The following is a 22,876-nucleotide window of genomic DNA, read 5'->3' on the forward strand; positions in this document are numbered from 1 at the left end:
GAAGCCTGCCTTTCTAGCGGGCTGTCTTCTTCTGCCAAACTCATCTGCTGAACCCCACCTTTAAGGGAAGGGTGTGGAATTTGGATAATGAAGTGGGATTCCTGTGCTCAAAGAACCACTAAGACCAACCTTGCTATCTCCTGTGCGACCTGGGGGAGTGGAGACCTGCCTGGCTATCACAGGGTGCAGATAAGGAGGGGGCCCCGTGGAGGCAGGACAGCCCTGCTTATGGTCAGCAAAGACGGCAAGATAACAGAAACCTGAATGGTTCTTTGTTTCTTCCAAAGGCTCTGTGTCCGGTCACTGACCTTTGCCTCATTACCGGTGAAATGCACATTACAACTCACACCCCAGCATATGCTAATGAAGATTACAGAGATGATGCTAAACATATACGACTATAGCACTCGTCTCTCCACCCAAATCATGCTACACCTCACATATGGGGAGGGCTAGACCTCACATATGGGGAGGGGAACCTCGTAGTTTTTGGGGATAAAAGCTGTTAAGAGCGGCTATACGTTTGGGGCCATATACTGCCTTTTACAATATAAAACCAAGTCCACTTGGCACATGAAAAAAGTGCACCTCTTGGCAGTACCTCCCCACATTGCGTCAGTTCAAAAGGTTTAAAGTCCTACCTGTCTTTTCAAAATTAAGCCCCTGGATGTGTTATTTTTCATACATGTTAGCTACCAGCAAGCTTTGACTGGTAGCTTTTTTCCGTCCCTCGTCTTTTCTCTGCTAATGTTCAGGTATCACTGGAAATCTCATCACATTGGATAGGTTATGGAAAACTTTTTATTGTAATCAGAAAGTGACATCACAGGGCTGTAATGTATTCTGCAAATTGTTCTGATGATATTTTATAACTGATACCAGCTTCTTCTGCCAGGCAATTAAAAAAAAATTCAACTGTGAAAATTTTCACAGTACAGTGAACTCCACCCAAACTAATTAACAGTGGTTAAAAATAAGATGCCCCAGCAAAACCTTTCATGTTACACGGTCACAACTCACAATTCTGTACAAAAAGTTCACTTTTATAAAGCTCTGATGCAAAAATCAAATAATCAGGCAGCAATATTTTAAGTGCGGCACAGGGTCTTCATGTCATTAGTTGCAATGCCTGAATTCGTTTACATTTTAACAACATTTAGCACAAATGACCTGGGAATTAAGTAATTTTTTTGTTATCTCTCATTCTACGTAGTGACAGATTTCACTCTTTGGCCATCTTTATCTTTGCTCTTCTTTGATTTTTTCTTCTTGTGTTGGTGCTTTTGGCTCTTCTCCAATTCCGTTTCATTTCCAATGTGTTTCTTATGCTTCTTGTGTTTCTTATGCTCCTTGTGCTTCTTTTTCTCTTTTTTCTTTTTCTTTTTCTTGCTGTCTTGTCTCTCTCCTGAGCTGGCACTGCTGCTGTGGCGTCGAGCCTGACTCTCAAAAGGGCTTTGACTATAGCTGCGGCTAACGCTGGGACTGCTTTGACTTTGGCTTGCTTCAGGCTGCTCGACTGCAGCAGGTGCTGCTGTATCCTCTTCCGCCCTATCAACAGCCTTTTCTTTCAGTTCTTTAGGATTTTTTCCTGCAGCTTCCTCATCTTTTGCAGATACATTATTCTCACTGTCACTTTCACTGTAGTCTGGTACAATCGCAGCCTCATCAGTCTCTCGAATTAGATCAGAAGAGAGCCATGAGGAGCCGCTTACCTGAGGCTTAGGCTTGACAACACTTCTATCATTTTGCCCAGTGACGTTCTCTTTCTCATTTCTTACACCTGGCGATTCGTCTCTCAAAGGCGGTTTATTACCATCTGGCTCTTTCTCTTTATTGCCCTTTACTTCTGGTACATGCTTCTCTTTCTCTTTCCCGGAATTTTTATCTAGAGGCTTGTGTTCCTCCAATATACACTTGGAATCGTGAGCAGCTTTGTGATCAGACTGCTTCTGCTCATGCGGAGGAACGTAGCTGCTCCTTTTGACATCTTCAGCACCCTTTTTGGACGGCTCTGCTCGTTCATCTCTCAGCTTACTTCTCTGTATTGATGTAGGTTCTGTGTTTCGAGAAGGGGAGTCTTTCCTCCTTGCTAATTCACTCTTTTCGTCTCTACGTTTGGAACTAGAATGATCTCTGTTGCCATCATGGTCAGATTTTTTGTCTCGGTTAAGAGTGATGTCTGTAGCAGTGGATACACAGCCAGTATCATGCTTCTCTGAAGACCTGCGGAATTTGGAAGACTGAGAAATATTTTTTCCATTTCCTTCTTCAGTTGCATGTCCCGAGTGGTCTTCTTCTTGCTGAACACTGCACTTTCTCTTCTCAGAAGTGTCTTTGCCTGACAAAGAATGATCCTGGTCTTTGGTTTTTCCTTTTTCATTTGACATCGAACTTCTTGAACTTTTTGCATCACGCTGGGAGCTTTCATAACTTGCCTCTTTTGTAGTTTTCTGTGTTTCCTCCAAAGGCTCAGTCTTGTTTTCATTATATTTTACAGTGTTTGGTGGTTTAGCACTCACATTTTCGTTTGCGGGCACCCGGGTAGATTTAATGTCTTCCTCTTCAGACTCAGAGTCATCTTTATCCCACTTGGACCGAGGGACCTGGATCATAATAATGACATCTTCAGCAGGGGCCGTTGTATCATGATGATACTCCTCCATGGTCTTAATGACAGTTTGTTTTGTATCTGGCTGTTCTTCAGTCTTTCTAACAGGGCTTCCTCCAGGAGAAGTAGTGCTAAGCGGAAAAAAGCGTACGTTAGTAATGGGTGAGAGACACGCACTGCCATCTTTTGGAACATTTCGTAAAACGGCTTTTGTTTCAATTCTAAATCTTCAGTATTTTTTCAAAAGATGTTCAATTAAGGGAACAAACAAGAGAAAGGATGAGTCCACTAGCTAAGATTATGAGCAATCAATTCATCTAGTATCTTCCTACCCTACATTTAGTTAAGAAAGACACAAGATTATCAGATTGGGGACTGTCTGATCTGGTAATTCCTTCATGTCTGGCTTCTACCAATGGTAGATGAATTAGATATACATTCTTGTTTCAACAAGTAAGCAGGCAGTTATGGAGAGGTATACACAACCAAAGTGTTATCCTCGTGTCCCACTGTTCTTCTTTAGAAAAATGTACATTTTAAAAACTTTTTAGACTATCAAGACACTATCCTAAGTCTCCAGTGATGTCTTAAATGCTTTGAGTTTGCTTTGCCCTGCTTCTTTAGACGCTGAAATGTAAGTAATAACAGCTCCACACTAGATCACTTTTCTTTTTTTCTTTAACAAAATTTGGTTTTGACCCAAATACAGTTTCACAGGAAAGATCACAGATTATTCACTCGTTTCGCACAGATATAACTGTTCCTTTCATTTTAGTCACCATAAAGAATTTTACATTTTTGGGGGGATGAGGGAGGAAAGAAAGAATAGGAAAAGAAATTATGAGGTACCTGGTGTAATCTACAAGAGCTTTCCGCTTTGACTTGTCAATTTCTGCTTTTGGCTTAGCCTTCTCTTTTTTCTTCTTTCCAGGCAGCGCTTTGAAAGCAACGGAATCTGCTTCCATAGGCTCATCTCTCACAGGGGTGGCATCACCTCTACTTGGGTGCATGAACAGAGAGTCCGTTTTAACGTCTTCTGCTGTAACTGACTCTTTTGGTTTTCTTGCACCTTCTAACAGCTCAGCATTGGGAAATCTTTCTTTCTCATCCCCTTTTCTTCTCTTCCGGTGTTCTTTATGTTTATTTCCTTTGCCATCTCCCAGTGGATATTCCACCTTCTTCTCTTTTGATTTTGTAGGCTTTTTGATGCCATGGCTCTCTCTTCCAGAAAGTTTTTCAGGGTCATTTCTAGCTATATTACGATTTCGATGGCTCTGCCCATCAGGGTAATCCTCTCTATGTCCCCAAGCATATGGCGAATTCTCTTGCCCAGATGGACCAAACCGATGTGGAGAATAGTTCTCTCTAGAGAGAGAAGTTCTCTTTAGAGCTGGAGGTTGAGTGCCAACAGTATAGCCCTTGTAAAACTTTTCATGCCATTTGCTATAGTTCCTTTCCCATTCTCTGTATCTTTCCTTTTCAAACGGATCTCTAAAGTCAACAGATCTGCCATAGTAAGCTTTCATATCATATGATGGAACTTCTTTTATCTGGTAAAATACTTCCTTCCTACCTTGAGGTATAGTCCGTTTAGTGGGAGACCTGCCTCTAAATACTGGAGACCTTGACTGAGAATGGTATCTTCTGTATGGGGGTGACCTTGACCTCGAACGATGGTTACGACTCTTCCCTTTGCCTCTTCTTGGATATGGGGGTGATCGCGAGTAGGAACGAGAATGGGAACGACTAAATGATCGAGAGTAGGAGTGAGAGCGGGAAGAACCTGATCTTGACTTGGAGCAGGTATATGAACTTCGAGAATAAGACGAAGCACGACAGGGAGACGTGGACCTTAAAAAAAACACAACACAAGAAAAAAAAAAAGAAGTTTCAATTAACAGTCACTCTCCCCAGTTTTCTTCCTGCCCAACTTGGATTGGTTCTTTTTTTTCCTCTCCATATGCTTATGTCAAAGCTTCTTTCAGCTGCTGACATAGTGCTACTGCAAATTGAAGAACTTGAGAACAGATAAAAGTTTCTGCCTGCAAGACAGAACAGCTGCTGCTTTGTTAGTGTAAAAACATCCAGGAAGTGAGTCCATTTCCCTTCACTTCACTACTTATTTAGCAACTGGTACAGCATGCAAAACACTTGTACTGCAATCCTACATACAGGACTATTTAATCAACACTTCTAGCCAGATGTCCTAGCAACATTTTGCACACACCTCTAGCTCTAACCAAGGATCGTGACCGCATTTCAAGAAAAATCATATGCAAAAGCTTCTAAACTCAGCCTCTAGTACCATGACTCAATGCCATTAGCCTAGGAAAGAGACTGACAGCATTACTAATGGAGAGCTCTTCAGGCTCCTGCCCAAGTGAGTTTTGGGGATAGAAAACATCAGCTACCCTAAGTTTTTTCTTCACGAGTTTTTCTTTTATGATTTTTCAAAGAATCATTTCACATTATTCCTCAGATGTTCATTAGCGTCACCCCTCCTCTTAAAGTCCTTCAACAGTTTAAGATTTCCTTGCAAACAAGTCTGATCTTTTAGTTCCTAAGAAAAATTCAACAATGTCAACAAAACACTAGCAAAAGCCTCCAGTTTGCCGTCCAGGTTAAAATCTCTCCGTGAACCCACATGAGATAAAGAAAAGAGGAAATGAAGGCAATTTCTCTCACAGATCTCCTCCCAAGTGCTTTGAGGTAATGGTTACAATCAGAACAGGGAGATGCAGAAAATCCAGCAACTACATCTCTCCAGTTTCTAGCCTCTTCACGGTTTCAGGAGGTGAAGGATGTCATGGCAGAGTGTGCTGGATTTGGTTGGGGTAGAGTTAGCTTTCTTCGTAGTCACTAGTATGGGGCTGTGTTTTGGATTTGAGCGGGAAACAGTGTTGATAAGACAGGGATGCTTTCCTTATTGCTGAAGAGTGCTTACATTGAGTCAAGGCCTTTTCTGCTCCTCATACCACCCCACCAGCGAGTGGGCTGGGGGTGCCCAAAAAATGGGAGGAGACACAGCTGGCACAGCTGACCCCAAGTGACCAAAGGGATACTCCATACCATATAGAATCATAGAATGGTTTGGGTTCGAAGGGACCTTAAAGATCATCTAGTTCCAACCCCCCTGCCACGGGCAGGGACAACTTCCACTAGATCAGGTTTTATTCCAGGTTGTCATTACAGAGAAGCGTTAGTGAAAGAGACACCTGTTCCTTAACAACTACTGCCCAATTATTACTATTAGTCAACTGTAAACTCTGCCATGTTTGAGTTAGTAACCTACATATGGAACTCCTACCACTGCTAATCCCTTGAATCATCCAATCCATCTAATGACAGAGAGGTGGAGTGGAACTCCTCCTGCTTCTCCTAGAAAATCTGCTTCTCCATTATGCACATGTAAAGCAGTTACCCAGAAAACAAACACCTACGCTCCTTTTGATTTTTTTTTATATTCCATCAGGTCCTTAGCAAAACCATTTGTAAACTCATCAAGTTTGGACTTTTTCTTTTCCCTCTTAAAATAAGTTTGACCTTTATTACAATTATAGTTTGACCTTTATTACAGAAAGACATCAAGAAACAAACCATGGCCAACATGAGAAAATGTATACTGCGTGCAAACGCAAAAGGTGACCATCCTATTTAGGCAAAAACAGTTTAGAATTCCTACCAGTTTTAGGGAAAGTTTTAGAATTATGTTTGCCTTGTTTTAGTTTTGCATGTTTACCATCTGCAGTGAAAATCATATTGGAAAAAACACTATGTCATTTCTGCTTATATCAGATGCACTTTGGTGTAACTGCAGTCTGATATGCTATCGAAATACAAAAAAAGAAAAACAATGCAACTTCATTGAGCCAAATACTTACTCCTCTTTAAGTCTCTGTTGTTCTCTGTAAAACTCCTCCCTAGATAAAGGAGCTGCCTGTGTTGTTGGTACTGCCCTTGGCACCCAAGCTGATGACACGTTTGCAGGAGCTGGGAGATATCCTGGAGGGTGGACAGTGTAGCCAGCAGATGGAAGCTGACCAGGTGGAAACTGAGCAGGAAACTGTGGTGGTGGTACCCCCAGTGGAAGAGGAAGTGCATGGGGTGGTGGAGGAAACAAGGGAGGTGGAGGCACAGGCACAAAGACTGGTGTTGATGCTGGTAGCGCTGGGGCCTCAGTCCTTTGGGTACGTTCACTGTGCAGGTGTCCTCGATTTGAATTCCTGAAGAAACCCAAAAACCTGTGTCACTCTTTATTACACTCTGCCCTGATTTTAAAGAGGGAAGCACATGAAGCGGGAGCGTGGTGGTGAGCACTTCTTCTCTGTAACAAATATATACCAAAAGGAAGGACTAACTTGAGGCTGCAATAATAGATACAACAGACTCCTCTCTCTCTCCGACTGAGAGAAAGCAGCTTGGCTAATTCAGATGACTAAATTGAAGAAATTCACAATTGCCACAAAATGACAGCGTTGACTTTTTCAGTAATTTGCTCCATCAGTATCAACTAAGTTGTTAAAAACAGAATGTTGGAGGCTGATTTTGATTGGGAAATCAAGTTCTTCAGCCAGTAATCAAAAGGGTTGGCTTTCCACCTGACCCTTTAATGATATTTCATTTTTCTATGCAATTAGGGTTTCCTCAAAAAGCATTCATTTCTTGGAGTCCTTTTTTCAGTCATGTACTGGAGTTGGATTTTCAATAATCTTACTGCAAGCACAGATCCCCTTTGTTAAAGCCAATTCAAATGCAGCCATTTAAAAATCAGCTACCACTTGCCTTCTCCACAACTATCTGTGGACATACCTATTTCATTATAAATCAGCTGTTGTGTAAGTTATGTGTTACGGCCTCATTTAACAGGTTACAAGTAGTAATATACTGAATTTCTGTAGAATACTTACAGTTCCCAGCCTGGTCCGCCACCTGCTGAACGAGTTGTACTGGCTCTCATTGGAACACCTTTTGGAGTGGGGAGCGGAAAAAGAAAAAAGTCCCATTCAGTTTCTCAGAAGGTAGTTTTTTAAAAGAAATTCTAAAGTTGTAGCTACTTACCACTTGTGGGTATTGATTGTCCTTGGGGGCCCAGAAGACTTGGTAATGCTGGTTGCCTTAGTACAGGAACCTGATAGCCCTTGCGAATCAATGCAAGCAGTTGGTAAATAAGTTCCACTAAAATACAAGAACCACTGCATATGTTGAAATAAAACTTACCTCCTCTTCCAACAAACTGCTGATTGACAGAGAGGAAGATTTACAAAGTTCAGAGGTAGTCACCAGAGCAGCAGGAGGTAGAACGCTATCGGCATCACTACAAAAAACCCAAATTCTTATTATTCAGTGTTTTGAAGTGCTACTTGAAATACAAAGTCCAAGGTGAGAAAAGGCTGACTACTGTAAATGGAAAAAAAAATTTTAAAAAATAATCTTCACCAGATTTACAAATGTGAAGTTGGCCTATTCCAAATGAAGCACTGACGAGATGTCTATTTGGACTACTGGCATTTAAAGAGAAAGCTCCCTGGAAAATATAATAAAATATTAAACTAGCTGCACATGAAAGGATGAGAGTACGTGCTGAATCTCAGTCTTGGAAGATGCAAGAACTGAAACTTGATTAGGAAATGTGTATGTGCCACTTCAGAGGCTGCCTTAGAGGTTCTTTTGAATTATGATCCTTTGTATTCAACAGTACAGCTGAGATTGACAGTCTTCTGGACAGAGTGGCTAATTGCATTCAAGGCATAAAGCTGAAAGGATATAAGCCCTAAACAACAGTACAGATTTTTAATGTATTTTCATATGACTTCACTGGGTTGCCAGCTTAGACTGTCATGTTTGTAAATGCCTCAAATTTACAGTGCTTCAATGTTTAGTATCCAAATCTGTATGTGTCACTGACTACACTGTGTATTACTGAGGACAACTCTGAACTGATCATGATATTGATGACAGAAATACTGTAGAAAAAAGTCATGTGGAAACACCTGGTCAATTTTACCTCTCCTTGTGCTTTTACGCTTTTCATGAGAAGATTATTTCCTCAGTACTAAAGAGAAACTAATGCCCCTAAGAAGGTTTGACATAACTAAATGGTAACTTTAGGAATTGCTAGCCACTTAAAATCAAAGGGCTTCTGGGGAAAAAAAGTTCCTCTTTCAGAGAAACCTGTACTGAATGACTGATAGATACTTTGGAGGAAATTCTTGCATGAAGCACACTTTCAACTTACCAAAGTGTCCTCATTCAAAGTAAACACAAAACCCGGAACTTCCACAATTATCTGGAACTGTCACCAATGATACAGAAATCGCTAGCTGAGAAGCTCAAGAAGAAGAGCCTAACTTCAGCATTTTGGTGTCTTTTATATTCGTGTTGATCTACAGATTTACTTACCCAAAAGGTCCATCCGGCTTTTCAGCACGGGGAGATAGGGACACTGCTGGAGGGAGACCAGAGACAACGACAGTAGATTGATTTATTGGCAGCCCAGCTGCCACAGATGACTGACCAGGGGCCAACAATGACAAAGCAGCAGCAGAACAAGAAGCCAGAGAACCTAATGGAATCATTGGTGGATCCTGCTGTCTGGAAGTTGTTGGCCGGAGTAGAGGCTGCAGGTTGTGCGTTACTGCTTGTCTCATGAGTGGTGGTGGTGGTTGTGGCGGCTGCTGCTGCTGTGGCTGCTGAATCTGCTGACGGAGCCTTTTTGTGTAGCCAGTTCCATTTTTGAAGTTGTTCACAGCCTAGGGGCAGAAAAACATTGACAAAGAGGTAATATGAAACTTCAGTAGATAGACGAACAAAAGCCTGCGCAGAGTAAAATTCCTTGTGTATTCCTGTAAATGCTATCAAGCCTAAAATAAATCAACATACAGATCTATGAACACACCACATTAAACACTGATATTAATGATTGGTAACTCGGAGTATCTGTGTTTAAAGTACTTCAGTGTTAGCTCCGACCTTGAAAGTGAGGCAATCACATTAAACAAAAGTGTGACCTGAATTTGCCAGATTGTCTCTGAAGAGTTGTAAGCGTCTGTAACAACACAGAATGTATTTGAGCAGTAAATTTAGCCTTATTCAATTCAGCCGTCCTTGAGGAGATGTAAATTAATACTTTCTTCCCTTTCAGCTTTTTACAAATAGACTTTCCTTACAGTTGACGTAAAAGTCATCGTGTTACCTTGCGTAGGAACTGGTTGGCGATCAAAGCATCAGGAGAAACATCTGTCTGATGACACGTTGGGCATGCATGTTCCTCAGATTCCAGTAATGCTGTTCTAATACCTGTGAATAATTAGAATCATCAAAATAGTTTTTAGGCCAACTAAGGAAATTTTGGGGGTTCTAACCAATTATAAAAACAAGTATAGGATTAATAGCTGAATATGGTCTTGAATTGAGAGCACGAATCTATAAATGTGCAATAGCATAAAACATTTCTAGTATGCAGCAAATAACTACACAGTTTTCATATTTCACTATTGTAACATTTGAAGATGTACAGTGGGCTGTGTCTTGATGTTTCGACTAGTCTTCTTTCCACTATCTAGTACAGTGAGAAGTCACCAACCTCAAGGTTCATTAATAAAACACATCTCAAAAAACCATTAGCAGGTTTGAGTTCTGAAGGTTTTAACCAGCTCTCCTGTGGAGTAGAATGTGGATTAAATGCCTAACTATCCATTTGTGGCAGACCACAGTAAGTCACCAGAGTTGGCTACATAATTTTGTACAAGAGAAAGGGCTGTGGGCAAACTAAATGCATTCGATATCTAACACTGTAATCACCTGCACAATTACGCACTCTTCTCATACTCATCCTACTGCATGTAAAGAGGATTTAACTAGAGACGTCAAAAGTGAAAAAAACCTTTCTGCCTTTTTTTTTTTTTCCTTTGTACGAGAAGAATCCTTCCCTGGTAACAAAATAATTTCATTATCTCCTATTTCTGCTTTCAGAAGATCAGACGTGATGTGTTGAATTAACGAACATGGGAGTAACACTTACATTCATCACAAAAACTGTTTCCACAGCAGGGAATGACAGCAGCATCAGTCATTATATCTTTACAGATGAGACATAACAACTCATCTGGAATAGGATCATCGGACGAGGTGGAGGAGGACGGCTCCTCTGGTAAAAAGGGAGGCTTTTCCTTCTTTCCTCTAGCATAAGCTTCCCTGGAGGTGGGGTGGGGAAGGAAAAAGAAAAAAGCTAGAGATGGGTAAAGGAAAACTTTTCCGAGCTTTGGATTTTATCAAATGATGATAATAGATGGAATTCTCCTCACTCCATGTTAGCCTTCTAAAACATAGGCATTAATTTAAATTACTTTTCTATAGCCACAGCTCCAGAAGAGGAGAGGGGGGAACAATTTTCCTCCTGCAGAACTCTCCCATTCATTGGATCAACTGAGAAATGAGCCCAGACTAGAAAATGCATTTTTTGACAGCTAGAAAGCAGATGCAGTGAATCCCACCTCTCCTTTGCCAGAGGGTAAATGTAAATGGCAGGCTCAGGATAAAGTTAGTCTCTGAGTAATTACATTTTATAAATGAAAGAAGTCTAAGTTACAGCTTCTGCAAAAGGAGATCCATGACAGAAAAACAGAAGTGCTACCAAGTGCATTTTAAAACAGCCACTCTTGTCAGCACACAGTAGTCTTCTCTTAGCTTAGAGCAACAGGAAAACTTCAGTCTGTTTCACACACGGGATTTGACAAGAGTCAGAGGGGGAGGAAATCTCAGTCCACCAGCCATTTATTAAGTTTTGCAAGAAGCCTTTGAAACATAAAACAGAAGCAAAACAAGCTTTCAAAGAGAACGACTCCACTGTAAACGTGACTTGGATGTTTTGCAGAAATACAGACTCTTAACATACCACGAATTTAACCAACTTCCAGGGTCATGAAGAGTAGGACCACCCTATTTTAATATTAGAACAACGTATCACCGATTTTAAGGTTAAGATACAATGCCAATGCTTCCTCCCCCATAACTACAGAGGCTGGCCAACTTGGTTGCACTGCCACTCAGACATTTATGCATGGTTTCTCTCGTTCACTTTTTGAACAGTCCAATTGTGCTGGTTTTGGCTGGGATAGAGTTAATTTTCTTCATAGGAGCTAGCATGGGGCCATGTTTTGGATTTGTGCTGAAAACAGTGTGGATACACAGGGATGTTTTGGTTACTGCTGAGCAGTGCTTACACAGAGTCAAGGCCTTTTCTGCTACTCACACCACCCCACCAGCGAGTAGGCTGGGGGTGCACAAAAAGCTGGGAGGAGACACAGCCGGGACAGCTGACCCCAACTGACCAAAGGCATATTCCATACCATATGACGTCATGGTCAGCATATAAAGCTGGGGGAAGAAGAAGGAAGGGGGGGACATTCGGAGTAATGGCGTTTGTCTTCCCAAGCAACCGTTAGGCGTGATGGAGCCCTGCTTTCCTAGAGATGGCTGAACACCTGCCTGCCGATGGGACGTAGTGAATGAATTCCTTGCTTTGCTTTGCTTGCCTGCGCAACTTTTGCTTTACTTATTAAACTGTCTTTATCTTAACCCACAAGTTTTCTCACTTTTACGCTTCCCATTCTCTCCCCCATCCCACCTGGGAGGGAGTGAGCGAGTGGCTGTGTGGTGCTTAGTTGCCAGCTGGGGTTAAACCACAACACCAATTTATGCCGTACTTACTCATTAATAGTTGGGATTGCATATTTTCCAGTGCTTGTCAGCATAGCACCCTTTGTATTGGGATCTTTCACCTCCGTCATGAAACTCCTTGGAATTCCTGTGCTCTTTTTAATTCTGGGAACAGACTCAAAAGCTTTGTCCTGTTCAGAAAAGAAATGCAGACATATCTCATCTTAAGACCCACACTTAAAATGGCATTTCAATGATTATTTGAAGCAGCAAAAGCCTTTAATCCTCTCCTTTTACCAAGTGTAAGGGTTGCTCGATTACAATACTTATTTTCCTGAATGAATATAGCCAGGATGTTCCAAAGGCTTGAGCAGTGTGTTGAACTCAATCGACATTCTTTGGCTTAATTTCAGGTTCCTTAAGGGAGGCCCTCAGCTCACCATTCCCTCAGAGAAGAGACACAAACCTGCTCCTCCTCCAAAGCGCAGTTCAGAGTGAGAGCTTAATTTGGTGCTCTGAATCAGTCTCTGGAGAAACTTACATTCACCACCTAGACAGGAAGGTTGAATTCATAGCTCAAGCACATACATTCCGTGACTAACATTAAATGGCATGAATACTCACTCAGGGACTTGTGTAATTAACACATGCAAATATTCAATAGATGGGGTCAACAGAAACCGCCTGTTCTTATATGAAATACTACAAACTGTGAACTGCCATTAAAGAGAGTTAAAAGCATAAACATTTCCAGTAATATTGCAATATATAAAAATATGCATGAAAGTTCACAGAGAAAGCTCTATGCACACATTTAATGTCTATGACCTCGAAAAAAGAAAATTTCACATTTGTGATTCCAGGTTTCCCTTGAATTGCTCTTCTTCAGAAGCATTGGCTTCAGCCAGATTGACGGTCTGTTTAACAGGAAATTATTTGACACACACATTAGAAACACACGTTCTCCCCCTACTAACTTCTTCATATTAAGGCATTTAACTGCAGTAAGCAAAACCTGCTGGTTTTTTCCAGTTGACTCTGTCCTTTTAATACACAAATTGGAATACAAACCTTATGTAGAACTAGATCTTCAAATTATTGAAGCCAGTGGATTGTTTTTAAGTAGTACTTGCTCAAATGTTTTTATGACACGCTAGTCCAGATACAAGCAGGGTCTAAGGGAGTGACTGTAAAAGATGTGGCCCTTCAAGCACCTACCATTCAGATCAGCCACTCAAGTTTTTGAGAGCAAGACAATGAAGAGAGTCAAAGTACACGCTTTTGTGCAGCCTTTTAAAAAACATCTTAACCGGTTTTCATTTTGCTGCTTACTGTTCAACAACAATTGGCAAGCTTTCCAGTGATTTATTTCTGCCACACTAAGATCCAGGTTCTGCTTTGAAATACATACAGAAATCTGTGTGTGTGTGTATATGTATATATATATAAAAATCAGACCAAAACAAAAACCCTGCACTTTAGATGAAGACCTGAGTCAGCTTTAAGAAGAAAGGTCATTGTGTCTCCAACACTAGAAGCACCTGAGGCTGCCGTGCTTTGACACTGAGAGAGAGAGAGGACTTGTAAAGAGAGATGCCAGGCTTCCACCCTCCCTGTGGCTACCCACAACCCAAATCAGGTACAGTCAGAGCAAACAAGAAGGGAATGTTTCTGCTTTGTCTTTCATTTACTTTAATAAGTTCTAATGAACACTAAGTCTTCCCTCCCACTCCAGGATTTCTCCTTTTCTTAAAATTTTTTTTGAGACATCTATGTTAGCTTATGGTAAGATGCTAATTAGAAATGTAATGCAGACATGCCAGGGAACACACGAGGCTAAAAGAATGTTAACCTTATTGATGAACACGTGATTTGTGTTTATATGCATGCTAGTAAAAAAAAAAGAAAAATAACTGTTTCCAAGAAATAAAACCCCATCTGAATTAGATCAAAGGCTATAAGCATGGTTTGCGTAAATGCATTACAGCAACTACTAGGGTCACTGGGCCAGTTAAACTAACTCAAACTCACAATGAGAGGTATTCATGTCCAAAAAGGAAGTCGAACCAATCAGGGAGAGAATTACGGATGTCAAATTTAGACTTAGTGTTTATAGAGCAACATAAAAAAAGTTTTCAAATTTAAGTTGATTGTCTACCATTCCACGAGAATCACAGGCTGTATTCTTCACAGAACACACACCCAGAGTTCATGAATTTCTAGATTAAGTTATCCTAACAGCCAATCAAATGATCACATCCAGTGATCCAGGGTTAGTGTAATGCCTTACACCGTTCTAGCAAAGAAAAAGCAGTTATCCTTAAAATAAAGATGAAAAATAAAAAACACCACATGGTAGTTTTTATACTCTGAGGACTATTTTGAAATGCGTAGTTACACATGGTATTGGAGCCAAGCGGCAAACCAAGAGCTAGTCCCTTACCAGTCAAGTATTCCCTTATCATAGAATCATAGAATCTCTCGAGTTGGAAGAGACCCATAAGGATCATCAAGTCCAACTCCCTGCTCCTCACAGGACTACCTAAAACTAAGCCATATGACTAAGAGCATCATCCAGATGCTCCTTGAACTCTGACAGGCTTGGTGTCATGACCACTTCCCTGGGGAGCCCCTTCCAGTGACCTTGTGTCACTTATTTATATTTTAGCAGCAGAATGACAGTGTTTTCAAACCTGAAGAAAAATGCTGCCGCTCTTCCAAATCTAGATTCAGAGTGGTGGTATACTAAAGAAAGGCTTAACCTCTGGGAAATTAAAGCAGCATCCAACGCTGGAGTCACCCAGAGCCCAAAATGGGCTGCAGGCAGAAGTTAAGAAAAATGGCAGGGATTTGACCGACAAATGCACCAGGCTCTAACCTTGTGCCAAAACTTGTACACTGGGTTTTAGATGTTTTCATTTGCAGGCAAACTATTAAACTAAATTGCTTCGTCAGATAAAGTGGAAAGTTCAAATGCAGAGCTTTAGAATACCACTTTGTGTAGCCACGATATTTAAATTCATGGCAATCTATTAAAGGCATTTATGTACTCAAAGGGGCCCAAATAATATCACTTAAATTACAGAGTTTGAGGAATAAATGTCCAATGCACAGATCTGTCCTCAAAACGTATGGGCTATGCTGGGTTTGGCATTTGTTTGAACCCCCAAGTCAAAAGTAAGAAACAGTACCAATTTCAACACACATGGTTTCGCAGTGGTTTTTGATTACATTTTCAAAAACGATTCGGCAAAAAGAAGTATTTAAAAACAAAAGCTACATGACAGAATATGAAAATGGCAAAAAATACACTCCAAATAATTTTTATTGCAAGGAACAAAAAAAAGCACACAACCACCTATACCAACATCCATATTCCTAGCTGTAGACAGACAGATGTAGAACATGGCACCACGTTCAATTGTGCAAAGCTTGAACCTACATGATCTAAAAACGATCCTACACTATCTGTACAACACAAAGTCATTCAGGAAATATTCTGGCTTATTCAATGTGAAATACAATGCATTACTAGGCACAAATACCAAGATTCACATCAGAACTGTGCAGACGATGGCATGACTCAGTTTTTACTAGGCTCAATCAAATACATGCTATTACCAACAGATACTATGTTTTACTGGGAAATATAGATAGTTAATGTTTGGAAAATTAATACAAGGCTACACTGTTGAGAATTAAGTGCAGCGTGTAGAAAAAAAATGTGAGATTGTGTTTTTACATACCGCTTTCAATGTTCCACTCACTGGCTCAGTTCGACCTCTAGAAGAAAAAATAAAGGTGATCAGAACATAAAATAAAGCACTTGTACCCAACACAAAGCAGAGAAAACACATTATAAAGCCTGAATGTCAAAACATTATGTTCTGATAGTCTAGTGAGTGTGGAAATTTATTCCTATACATAAACTCTCCTCTCTTTTGATACAATTCAGTGCAACTGAAACAAACCCCCCAAAATCCAATTACTACTTTGTCACAAATTCCTCTAAGACTTACAGCTCTAGAACACAACAGTGCAAGAGAAAGCCCTCAAATATTTTGTCTCTGCTGTATAAGTACCAAAAATATGAATTCTGTACTGCAGTTTTGTGTTCTTAAATAATCAACCATCAACACAGGAAGGTAACTTCAGCCAATCTGTATATCCCTAGTATTACAAATAGGTACCAGAGAGAGTACTTTAGTGTCTAAGAATGAACAGGGGTAGTCGAGACCCTTCGCAGTGCAAGTTTACTTAAGAGAAAAAAATCAGTCCTCTGACAAAGAAAGAACAACAATGTCAGCAGCAGAGTCTGTAGAACAGTGTTTCTTTGTGGAAGCCTAAGCACTGTGTTCAGATAGCGACCACACTTAGCCATGAAAGTGCCAAAATACTACGTGTTACATATGCTGTATTGACTAAAAATAGTAGTAGAAATGTCACCTGAGAGCAGTTCCTAGGATTTTGTGCGATTTAGGAGCCCTGTGACAAAAAAACAAAAAGTCTTAATTGCCAGAATTTGCTTTAAGATAATCTTGAAAAAGCCACAATATCTCAGGGAATATTTATCACATTTGAAAACTTGCTGAGCTTCCACATACTCATTGATCTGTATCTGCATGTTGCTCATGAGGAATCAGACATGCAACCATTGGTACAGTTAACAAACCCTTCATACATCATCCAAAGTGTCCCATGAGCAGAGGCAATTCAAAGGCTGCTGTGGAACTGATGCACAAATAGAAAGGTTCATGCTTCCTGCCACTGCTAGGACACCACCAGGCTCGCAGTTACAGCCACGTACCTCCTGAAGATGAAGAAGTACGAGGAAACACTTTAGATTGCCACACACGGGTTTCTTCATCGATTGACCTTGAAGACCATACTAGAAGGCAAGTAACACAGTGCCATTCTTTCCTTACCCCCACATACAGCTGTTTATTTCATCTTTCATGTTAGCAGCATCTGTCCTGTCATTTTAGGGCAGCATTCCAACAGCAGGAGAGGGTGCCATCCAACCAGAAACGGAGGATGCACTGACATGACAGCACTAAGCATACAGCTTTCAATTAACCCCAGAGACAAGGCCATGTTTATAAGGACAACGCTGTCGTGTCCAGAATTACTAGCGAGCACCTCAAAGCACTGCAAGAACTACTGCGGTAATATGCCCAAAGTTTACATGCAGAGCCACGTGAGTTCAGGGTTTTTTGCTTGTAAATGCTTCATGGGCACCAGGATGCTGCTGTACTGTTTGTTCGAGAGACACTGTAACTCATCAGACTACTTTATTTCTTGAGAACCAACATTAGAAAGACATGGCAAAACCACAGGCTAGTAATACCTACTAGCTGTGGTGGAGAGGCCTATCTCGAAGGCGGCTGGAAAACATGACCATTCAAACAATGCTAATGTAGCTGATACAGAACTGGACTTTGTGAATACGTAAATGACAGCCATAATCCTGTAGTCAGGATTGCATTTGCATAGCTGTAATTGTAATCAATACATCCGGTTCTCTGTCCTCCGTAAATCTTAGGAACACAGAATTAAGACCTGGAGCACAGATATCAGCATAGGGTAAAAACAGACTTACAAAGACAACTAGTAACATTTGGTAACGTGCTAAACTGCTTACAGAGCTTCCAGTTTGGAAAGGATTAACTGTTCCTCCATCGTACTCGCACAAAAGGCAATCCACTTTAGGCTGTTGTTCTTTTCCTCTTGCCTGCAACGGGCATTGTCTTTAGGAAACTAACAGGAATCACTTATGAATGGAACTTGGTGTTTGCATGGTTCACCACCTGGCCACCCTTGGTCTTTCCTCTACAGCTAGTATACAAAACCCCCAGGTTTGGGGTGTAAGAATAGCTGCCATATCCCGCCCCGCCTCCCCCAAATGCAAGAAATAGTCAGACACTCAGAATCAGGCTCTTCTGATGGGAACAAATTAGAAGTTTACACTACAATGCGTATCTCTCTTTACTACAGAAGCAATAAAAGCAGACACATATAATAAGGAATCTCTCCACCGAGAGGAAACAGGATCTACAACTTGGCTCTCAGAACAATCAACCCCAAGAACAAACACAACAGAATCATCTTACAAGTTACCATTGTTGGAGTTCGAACCCCATGTCCCAGCAGGCCCAAAAATGGAAGCCTACTTTGGGACAGGTACAGTAAAATCTACCCCACGACAACAAAACTTAACAGCAGCTTTAACAAGAAAGAGACAATCTGAATGCCTCTCTAAATTAATATCCATTAAAAAAGGTAACACACTGAAACCCCTAACAAAGAATCCAATGCTTTATGGATACTTACAGAACACAGGTTTTGCTGGTAGCTTTCACTCCTCCAGCAGGGATTCTTCTAACAATTACCAATGAGTTCTTACAAATCAGGGCATTGTCATCTGTGTATTCTGAAAAAAACAGAAATACAGAAGAAAGCTTTAATCAATATGTAAAAATGTATATTAATATGTAATTACATAGCACTTCTGAGAATCTCTTTACAGACATAAAAGCAAAACTTTGTATGTAACTTCGCGCTGTTATCGTCTCAACACACTAGAAGTACATTTCAAGAAATCTTCAGGTTTGATAATCAAACACAAGCAGCAAAATCTTTCCATTTTTTTTACAATAGTTTGAACGCCAACCGCAAAATGGTCTCAAAGGTCACTAAAAGAGAGTCTGCTGATGCACGAGGTTCTTTCCCGATCCAGCTTAAGTTGCTTTTGCTTCCATTAGGCTACAAAACCAACAGAACTTTGGAGAAAAACAAAGCACAGCAAAGTCTCACCTGCATAAACCGGATTCTAAAGCTCACTAGCTTGCCCTGCAACAAAAAAGGCACTTAGCTAAAGCATGAAAACTCTGTGCCATCACTTTCATAGCTGTGAACTAGAAAGGATTCACCCATGCTGTCCGTGCTCCAGACTGACCAAACACAGAAGAGAGCCGGACTTCGCTGCCTATTTCTTGGAGCTTAATCCACGAACAACCACACTTCTCAGCTGCTCTGTGCTTTCCATTGAAATGGAAATGAAACTGGCAGGGCTAGAGTATTCTTTCTGGTCCAGATCACAAACCACTGGGTGAAGACCAGTTCAGAGCCCCATTTTTGGTGTTTGGTTTTTTTTTTTTTTTTTTTTTTTTTGTATTTTGTCTGATCAGCAGAACTACACATTCTCCAAGTGTTTTGAGTCAGAATGTTACAGGGCAGGAAAGAGTACTCAAGAAACCTGAGTTCTGGAGTTTGCAGTTCTTCCACTATATTGCGAGAACATCTATTAGAAAAGACAGGTCAAGAAATTCAGACCAAATTAAAAGGAGGCAAGTTTAAATGCATCATTCTTGAGGATAGGTTTTTTGAAGGAAATTCTGCCTTTATAGAACATGCCTCTATAGTAAGCATGGAAGAGGACAGAGACATCCCCCTGCCGCCTTTTAAAATAGGTCCCAACCATCCATTTTGCCTTCCCAGCATCTTAACAAGAGTCCATTGTATCATTTTTTTCCACTGGTATTTAAAATCCTGTTTACTTTCAGCTTATATTAGCATTGCTTCTATTACTAGATTTCCATGACGAAAAGTAACAGATGCTGAACTGTAAAAGCTTAGAGTACTTGGACAAATCTGAACAAGTAGGCCACCTTCACCTAAGGCTCACTTTGCTCTTCCCATGATCATTTCAACATTTCGTCAGGACTCCTGCACAGACAACGTTATAGAAAGCAATACTTTATGTCTGCCTGTAAGAATTCCAGACATCACATTTGGGCAGAATAGCTGGGTCTGGTTTCTTCTTTCATCTTCTGAAGGTGAGTTGAAGCATCTGCATCTGATTAATAAAACCTGAAATTCACGGTTACGCATGTAAACCAAAAATTTGGCATGCATATATATTGCACTGAAATGTTTTCTCTAGCTTTGCTCTGAAAACCACTGGGGGATTTTTGCATTTTCACGTGGAAGACACCCTTACAAAAGCTTCAATAAGCATCTGTGTTACTAATATACCAAGTGTAAGATTTTATACTCATTTTGCCAAGGTCAAAGTGCAACACAACCGACCTAGGGGAGGATCTTGTCACTGCTAAACAAGAGTGACGCTCTTTCAAGTAGGAAAGATACTCCTGCTTTAACTTCACCTTTAGGCAGCACCACATTTAACAGAACCTTGTGAAGCAGATACTTTTTCTTCACTGCATTCTGATTACGTATGAAAGCAAAGCAACACACTTTGTAAAACTGGTATGATGTATATTAGAGTAATGCTTTGTGGGGGAACATATTTATGAGCATAAATTTTCCTTCTAAAACTTTGCTTTCTGTTCCTCACCTGCTATAACAGAATCCACGTGTTCGGCCTGTTTCAAAACATTTTTCCTTCCGGTGATAATAATTGGGATCCATCACAGTTTATTATCATCCAACATTCTGGTTTTATGGCTCTGTTTGACACAGACCCAACTATTACAGGAGTGACATCAGCCAGTCGGCTATTAAGCCTGCCTGCATTTGTGAAGCTGAAAGTACATCAGCAACTGAAGACAAAATTCAGAGACCTTTCTGCAGCAAAGCCCTTCAAGCTCTTGATAGTTTTCTGCAGTACTACTAGAGGAATTCAAGACTTCTGAAATGTATCTCTACCTACACATGTCATGCAATCCAATGGCATCCCTAACACTCCTAACATTGTGCTGTTCAGTCTCTTCACAGACATTCTCCTGAAAAGTTTCAATATCTGTAGCTACATAGCGAGCTTTAGGTCCAACCACTTCAAAGGCTGGGGCTGAAGGTACAGTTAGCGTAGTGTACATATTATTCTGTTTAAGTTTTACTACATCAAACAGGAAGAAGAAAAAAACCACCAGTACACATTCTAAAGAAAAGACTGTTGTAAGTGTGTCACAGAACCACAGGGAAAAATGTAAAGAAATTTAATCTTAGCAAGGTGGCAGACTACCAGACTGAAATATCATACTAAGTAATACAAAACCATTATCATCTCTGAGAATCAGGCACCAATTAGTAGATTTAAAAGAATTTATGACTTCTCTAAGAAGAAAGTCAAAAGAAATGTTCTGCTATAAAACTTCAGTACTGCCCTGATATGGTTAACACGTAGTAGCAGGAAAAAAAACACGGTTAGAAATGAATGATGAAATGATGCTCAATAGCAGCTGAATGACAATGTCTTTGGTGTAGAAAACAAGAAATTCCAAAGTATAATTGAGATACAGGGAACACTCATGTGCAAGATGGCTTTAAAGGCTCTGCATAGATTAGAACTCACAGATGCACTCTTGATCCAAAATGCTGCTAGTGAGCAGTTTCTGCAACAGCCACAAAACCAGTTTTCCAATGCAGTGGAGTAAATCAAGTTGAAGACAAAATTAAGTCACCAAAACCACTTCTTTTTTCTTTTTTTTTTTTTTTCAAATTAGCCATCTGTTCTATTTCTATCACTTTCAGCTTCCTCTTTGTTATTATAAGATATCTTCCCACATTTCCTTATCATTTTACATAGAATAATTTCAGGAAACCGAAATGCTTGTAAGCACTACATGTCACACATCAACCATGTACTCTTCTACGCCTAGCTCTGTGTCTAAAACACAGATCCGAAGGCAGTTGTCAGAACAGCGACTACGACTGAGCAGCTCTGTGAGGCCCCCAACACAAGTCACAGCTACCCATCGTGGCCGAAGTGCATTATCGCTTCCCACCCCACTTAAGCCCCCGAGCTGCTTGCCCTCCCAGTCCCCCCGCATGCTGGTGGGATTGGCCCCAGGCTGACTCATGCTATGTTTGACGAGCAACAAAGAGCAGAGCGTGCCTCCTGCAGGCCACAGCTGCCATGGGGCATTCTGTGAGGCCCCAGCCAGGCAGTGCCCAAGGCCCTGCGCCCACTGCCCCCCCCACCTTCTTTGGTCTGGGCGTTGGTGATCTGCAGGTCGCAGTTTGACGCCTTCAGCTTCTCACGGCCCATGATCTGGCGCTTGAGGTCGCACAGGGAGATGTGGAGCCCGTCGAAGGTGACCATATCATAGTTCAGCTGGGAGGAGAACTTGTAGTGCACACACGACATGGTCAGGGCCAGGCGGTGCCTGCTCCGTGACAGCGTCTGCTGTGGCAGACGGCGTCGTGGCCTCTGTGCCAGGATAGGTCCCGTGGCAGCTCGGGGAAGGTCCCACCGAGGTGTCCAGGGCAAGCAGCACGGGCTGAGCTCAAGCGGGCCAACGGCGCTCAGAGGCCGCGGTGCTCCGCCGTGGCCAGACCCTGTGGCCTCAGCCAGACTCAGCTAGCGGAGGCCTCAGGACTCCATGGCTGCAGCGCTGCCCCCTGCCCCCACAACAACTATGGCCCCTGGCCCTCAGCGATCGAGCTCGGCTGCGGCGGCAGGGCCTGCCTGACCTCTTCCTCACAGCCCTGGCAGGCAGGCGGATGATGGGGAGAGGCCCCAGAGGCCCCGGCTCGGCCTCCACTCCCTCTCTCACAGGCAGCGCTCCCAGGCCCGATCAATCGCTATGGCAACGCGGGCACCCCTGCCTCAGCGTTCTGCTGAGGGGTTTCCCGGCTGAAAATCGCAGG

General features: G+C 41.5%; 1 protein-coding gene across 1 annotated transcript; it reads right to left on the minus strand.

The window, feature by feature from the left end:
• Positions 1-1,205: 1,205 nt before the first annotated feature.
• On the minus strand, positions 1,206-22,373 carry LOC132320867 (E3 ubiquitin-protein ligase RBBP6-like). Its single transcript, XM_059834492.1, is given in 16 exon segments — positions 1,206-2,739; positions 3,458-4,459; positions 6,030-6,067; positions 6,069-6,132; positions 6,490-6,831; positions 7,516-7,573; positions 7,667-7,745; positions 7,826-7,922; positions 9,008-9,357; positions 9,801-9,904; positions 10,629-10,801; positions 12,317-12,456; positions 16,012-16,048; positions 16,712-16,750; positions 18,596-18,695; positions 22,208-22,373. Coding segments are annotated over 16 exon segments (4,323 nt in total).
• Positions 22,374-22,876: the final 503 nt, after the last annotated feature.

Source organism: Gavia stellata, unplaced genomic scaffold (genome assembly GCF_030936135.1).
Source record: "Gavia stellata isolate bGavSte3 unplaced genomic scaffold, bGavSte3.hap2 HAP2_SCAFFOLD_34, whole genome shotgun sequence".
NCBI lineage: Eukaryota > Metazoa > Chordata > Aves > Gaviiformes > Gaviidae > Gavia > Gavia stellata.